This window comes from Cynara cardunculus (assembly GCF_001531365.2).
Source record: "Cynara cardunculus var. scolymus isolate 2C chromosome LG 2, CcrdV1, whole genome shotgun sequence".
In the NCBI taxonomy this organism is placed as follows: Eukaryota; Viridiplantae; Streptophyta; class Magnoliopsida; order Asterales; family Asteraceae; genus Cynara; species Cynara cardunculus.
This window is the reverse complement of record NC_037529.1, coordinates 64,979,825-64,986,457: the sequence shown is the minus strand read 5'-3', so window position 1 is coordinate 64,986,457 and position 6,633 is coordinate 64,979,825. Positions and strand designations below refer to the sequence as shown.

The 6,633-nt window shown below is 39.7% G+C and overlaps 1 protein-coding gene across 1 annotated transcript in view; it reads right to left on the bottom strand.

Annotated features, from left to right (window-relative positions):
- Positions 1-361: 361 nt before the first annotated feature.
- Positions 362-6,633, bottom strand: part of LOC112507590 (chaperone protein dnaJ 10) — a 12,676-nt gene continuing 6,404 nt past the window's right edge. The window contains exons 6-9 of the mRNA XM_025112238.1: positions 2,713-2,871; positions 2,457-2,629; positions 1,674-1,754; positions 362-439 (exon numbers count right to left, since the gene is read on the bottom strand). Coding sequence (XP_024968006.1) covers positions 362-439; positions 1,674-1,754; positions 2,457-2,629; positions 2,713-2,871 — 491 coding nt within the window. The remainder of the gene's footprint in view (positions 440-1,673; positions 1,755-2,456; positions 2,630-2,712; positions 2,872-6,633) is intronic.

Here is a 6,633-nt window from a genome sequence, read left to right as displayed (position 1 = left end):
AGATTTGAAATCCCATAAACATAGGATTTTGATATCCTGCTCAGTATTTCACAGGATTTCATAGGATATATATGTAATAATACGTTAAAAACATTTGTTTTGTGAAAATCAATTAATAGAAAAGTACCGAAAAGCCCATCAGGATATTTCTTGCAGTGGACAAACTGAGATCAACTTTAAAACATTATAATTCATCTGCAACAATTGACACTCTTTTAATAAACAGAAATGTTACAAACATTCAGGCAACAACTAACTTATATTGTGTGTGTGTGTGTGTGCATATATATATATATGATAACACTGTATGGCTGCTAAATAATTAAATAAATAATAATTTGAATAATCAAAAAATCCAAAATTACTTGGAGGAAGAAGATGAAGCAGCAGGACTGGCCACACGCAGACTGTTATCTCTCCGGTAATTCGACTTTGCACCCTGAATATCATCAAATCATGAAACATTAATTTTCTTTCAAACACACAAAATTAAATATCGTATTGATTTTTCCTTCTTAGCAGAGTTTCAATACTTGGATGTAGTGGAAAATCTTATCTACCATGAGTTCGAATCTAAACGCTCCCACAGCCCTTGCAGCCATGGAGGTTCACCTGTTTTGACTCCACGCCATTCATGGTCACCCATGGTCACCAAAAAGATTTTTTTTTTATCAACTTGGATATCCAACCCGCTATACGAGCCGACTAATCTCAGGCCGACCACCTGCTTTGCAGATAGCCCGGAGTCACCACATTTTGAACCTCCGTGAAGCTCAAACCAATCAGGCACCACCCTTGTGGTTTACCAAAAAGACTTGTTTACTTACGTAACTAACATTGGTATAGAACACCACCTACTCGAGATTTTTGAGCAGCGAAGGTCTTTTGCTTATTTATTAATTCTTATTTTTAAGACACACCAACTAAATATGGCACTTTTTATGCTACTCATTAGCAACTAAGAAGAATAAAGAGATGAAAATCTTAAATATTTTGCATTTATCAAGTACATAAAAACAGGAAGAAAGAAAAAGGGTAATGGGCCTCATTTTCCATATATCAAGATTATCATAACATAGTTGACATGCCAGTATCAAAAAACAAAGTATTTCGGGACCATTTCTTCTAAATATATGTTGGAACCTCCTCATCTTGTTGAAGTTTTCGAGAGTAGTATAATGGGTTCCAATGTTTTCACATGGTATAAGAACCCCACTCTAAGGACATAGAGGCTGTTTACCAAATACTTACTCGGTAAGTGCTTATCAGTAAAATTTAACACTATTATTTACTTACTGGGTAACATTTTAGTCAACCAAAACGACATCACATGCAACAATTTACCCGGTAAGTGCTTGTGGTAAGAGTCGTCGCACTCACTTACCGGGTAAGACTCTTGGTCCTTGTCTCGCTCTTTCCGGGTAAGATTCTTGGTCCTTTACCATATTCATCCGGTGAGGTAACGTGACTTGGTAAACGCTTACCCAAGTAAGCATTTGGTAAACGGCCCCTTAGACACTCTAGGGAAATCTGTACCCCTCTCATGCAGTCTGCAACAATATATTTGGGTCTCCATTGGAAGGGATGTGTTAATCCGCTAGCTAGACTTGGACCATAGGATGCACAACTTGTAAACTCACACAAAGGATGTTGGTGACATGATGTATACTTACTTGGAATATGGTTCCAAGCTTCTTCATTGCTCTAGCCCATTGCTTCAGCGTATCCTTTGAAACGGTAGGATCTCTTAGCACCTGAAGTGGAAACAAAATTTATTTCCCAATGATCAAAGAACAAACTTAGCAGGCACGTAAATGTCATTTTACAAAAATTAGACACACCAATTAAGACCTTAAGGGTATTTTAAGGGTCAATTTAATTTGGCTTATTTTATCATGTTGGACTTGCTCAAGTGGTTAGAATTTGCTCAGGAGAACCTAAACGTTCTCAATTTGAATCTCACACTTGCGTGTTGAAATTGCTGGAAGAAGACACTCCCTTGGATATGATTTCCAGGATGTTAAGAAAAATGTGGCATTTTTATGACTACCAAGTTGTGGACATATTTACAATCCATAGGAAATAGAGCAATTTGAAGTAATTTCTAAGCAAGCATTTCAATTCAACGCATCAGATGTGCCTATTTCGATCTTGTCTTTTTCTTTTCTGCTACTTACTATTTACTAGTCTTGGTTCTTCTTTCCTTTTCGTTAACATTTTTGCACAAACAAGTGTGTGTACATCCCACCCCTCAGACCCTAGTTTGAGTGGGATATATTGAATTCGTTTGATTTGGTTTATATGGTCCTCAGAAAAACTTTACGTCACCTACTTTGTGCATCTTTTGCAAGAGACCCCAAAATAAGGGTGGGAGATGGAAGCTTTTCTTGATATATATTTGATCATAAAGTTAGAAATTGGTGCTATAAAACGAAGCAGATCATGCATAAACTCACCGCTTGACAGACATGGGATAAGGTGGTCTCAATATCTACAACGTTGAGCTGCCACAGGGAATTGAACATTGCATCTTTCTTATTCTCGATAGTTTTTATTATCTCCTCTTCCTTGGCTTGTGATTCATTCAACTTCTTCAGCTCCTCCATTGTATGGATTAATACAACGGCACCTACATAATGCGAAAAATAATGAACATTATAGGTTCATTTAATGTATCAATAAAGCTACTTGTCGAGTATCAAAATATTGAACCTGAAGCAGCTGAAACTTGTGATTTTATCTGGTGTCCCTTATCCCTCACCCATTCTGCTAAAAATGGGACATTCATATACCTTTTATCCCTTCCCAATTCTCTTGCAGCTTGCCTTGTGTAGATGTAGCCAATGGTATGTAGCATAGCCTCACCAAAAGCTGACACAAGACAAGAAACCTTTATTAAAGGAAGAATCAGGAAAAAAAAACAAGGCAAATTGGTTTCTAGCAGCCAAGTGATGCCCAAAACTGGGTCATATAATGGCCAGTTTCCCTAAAATTTATTTATAGTTTGCACTTCTATTGATTTATATGTTAAAAGAAAAATATATATCAATGATGTTGGAGTCTCACATCGGCTAGATTCGGAGCATTTCTCCTCAATATATGTTGGAACCCCCGTTCTCACCTAATGGCTCTTGTGGAGAGTAATACGGGGTTCCACATATTTTCACATGGTATCAGGCCCAAGGTCTGCTACCACTCTAGGGAATCGACGCTCTGGGACAATCAATACCCGTCTAGCCTCCATTGGAGGGGGGGTGTTGAAGTTTCGCATCGGCTAGACTTGGACCATTTCACCTCAATCTATGTTGAAACCTCCCTTCTCTGCTCAATGGCTCTTTTGGAGAGTAACCTAAGGGAGTAAGGGTTTCACATATTCTCAGTGTGGAACAATGGCTCTTTTGGAGAGTAACCTAGGTGTTTCACATATTCTAATGTAGTTCACCCAGCAGCATCATGTTTCAGCATCCTACGCTCCTGTAAAAGTCCTAATAACCCAGAGCAGATTGCCAAACCATTAAAAGTGAAAGTCCAGGCTAGAGAAGATTGTATTGTCTGAATGATAAGGGCCAATTGGTATTACCCTCAATCAATCGATGAAAAACCAGACAAAATAGGAGAAAAGAGACTGGTATTGCTTATTTTGTGAATGAATTCCACTTACACTGCTACATCCTATTTATACAAGGGAAAACAAAATACACATGGAAAAGAATACACGCTCCTGCTCCAACTAACTAACCATTTTAGTGAAATTTTAGCCTTGCTATCATCTCGTCTCTTCTCTGTAAGCTTCTGTCCACCAACTCATTAGGTTAACTCTCCCCGTAAGTAGGGAAGATGCACTGGCGGAGGCTGATTATACACCACTTCATAGGGTGTCACTTTGGTAGCCAAATGAAAGTGGGTATTGTACCACCACTCTGCTAACGGCAACCAAAACCTCCAGTCCTTTGGGTGTTTGCTACACATGCATCTTAAGTAAGTTTCCAAGCATCTGTTTACAACTTCAGTCTGCCCATTAGTTTTCAGGTGATATGGTGAAGACAACCGAAATTTTGTTCCATGAATAGAGAACAGTGCCTTCCAAAATTGACTAAGACATATAAGATCCCTATCACTTTCAATGCTTCTTGGCCACCCATGTAACTTGAATACATTATCTAAGATAACACTTTGCCACTTGCATAGCTGTAAAAGGATGCGATAATGCCTTAAAGTGGTTGTATTTGCTCAGCCTATCTACGACACATATAGCATCTTTTCCCATTGACTTGGGCAATCCATAAATAAAATCCGTTCACACATCTACCCATACCTCTTCAGGAATAGGCAAGGGTTGTTGGAACTTCGGTTCGGCTTCCTGCTGCGGTAGTCGTTTAATTATTTCTGACAACCCCTTATCTGATTCATAAGAAGCTTGAATTAACGGCATGAGATCCGAAGCTACTACTTAAATAGCCATACACAAGACCTCCGCCCCTTGAACCCGAGATAATGCGTCAGCAGCCACACTCTCTTTTCCACTTTTATTTTGTATCTCGTAATCGAAACCCATCAATTTAGACACCCAAAATTGTTGAAATGGTGGTGAGATTTTCTGTTGTAAGAGCTACTTAATGCTTTTCTGATCTGTCCTAGTGATAAAATGTCCTCTCATCAAGTACTCCTCCCATTTTTGGACGGCAAATGCAATGGCCAGTAGTAAGGCTCACAAAAACCTTCCGAGTCCCTTCATTCCATTCAAAAACTCCTTCCTTTAACAGATCAGTCAATGGCCTGCTTAATACTGCATATCCCTTCACAAATTTCCTGTAGTTAACTGCTAATCCCAGGAAGCTTTGCAATTCTTTCACTGATTTTGGTACTGGCCAGCTGTCCACTGCTGCTTCCTTTAATGGATCAGTCTCCACACCTTTGGCTGAAATATAATGGCCTAAGTACTCCACTTTGCTAATTGCAAAACTACACTTGCTTGCCTTAGCATATAATTGGTTGACTTTAAATACCTTTGCTAATTGATCCCAATGCTCCTGCATATACTTGCTATAAACAAGAATATCGTCAAAAAAACTAGCAGACACCTCCTTAGTAGCGGCTTAAAAACATTATTCATCCAACCTTGGAATGATGCCGGAGCATCAGAAAGGCCAAATGGCATAACTAAAAACTCGTAATGGCCTGTATGGGTTTTAAAAGCTTTGTAAATGTCATTATTGTGGACCCTCAGTTGATGATAGCCTGCTCCTAAATCCAGCTTGCTGAAAACTGTTGCCCCTGCCAATTCTTCAATCAACTCGTCAATAACGGGTATACGGAATTTAATCTTCACAGTCCTCTTATTGAGTTCCCTATAATCTCCATGTACTATCCTTCTTTCCCACCAAAACTACCGGAGATGCAAAGGGGCTAGAACTTTATCCAACATTTCCTGTACCAACTGCTCAATGGCATCCCTTCGTTTAAGTGAATATCGGTAGGGCCTAATGTTGAATGGGTCTGCGCCTAGTTCCAAAGGTATCATATGATCAAAGACACCCCTCTGTTGGGAAACTCAATTGGTTCATCAAACACCATTCTATACTCCTGTTTTTGAATTTCTAGCTCCTAATAATCCATACTTTGGCCTTTTAGTTGTTGACTTGAGACTGCCATAACAGAAGCTTCTGAGAAAGAAGTATCAACCAATTGCAACAAACATAATGGAACGGCCGTCTCCATTAGTTTAACTGTCGGTTCCCTCCACTACCTTTAGCTTTTGCAGTGAAACCCCTCTCAGAATGAATGGTTGACATCCCCATGTGAACTCCATCAACAGCTTTTGAAATCCCAATTTATTGGCCCCAACTAACTGAGCCACTGCAAAGAAATAAGCATCACATCAACTTCAAAAAGGGTTTCCTTGCATTTCACGCTTAAAATTCTTATAGATATGTTTGCAAGTGTTGGGAATCCAGATGCTAAAGCCCATGAGCCCATAATTTCTYAGKTGGGTAAAAAGCCCATAATATGGAAAGTGTACACGAGGAGAGAGAAGAAGGAGAAGGGTYGTTAGGGAGAAAGTTAAAAGTAGTGGAGGGGAAAAAGGGGAATCATTCTGTTATTTGTTGTCTATTTTGTTAGGAGAGAACTCTCTGGAGAGGAGTCCCAGAGTCTGGATAATTTTCCTTGTTCATTGTAGAGCTTCAGCTCATTTTTCCTCTTTTAATCATTCAGCTTGTCTTCTCAATTTTTCTGTTTCTATTAATTGGTCCGACCTGCCGGATACTTCGAGGGGAACCAGCATATCTGAAGATGCCACCAAAGCCAACCAATGTGGGTGATCGAGTGGAGGCGTTGGAGGAAGCAGTAGGGATGATGGAGGAAAACATTCAGCGCTCGTTGGCTGAATTCAGGGAGACGATGTTAGCAGAGTTAGTCAAGCTGCTGGAACGACCGTCACAAGCGACACCGCCGGCTGTTAACAAGGGGGATGACCGATTGACAGAATTCCGTATGGCCGTGAAGAAGGTGGAATTGCCTATGTTCGATGGGGAAGACCCAGTAGGATGGATTACTAGAGCAGAGATTTATTTTGAGGTGCAAAATATCCCTGAAAATATTAAGGTGAAGTTGGCAAAACTAAGTATGGACGGG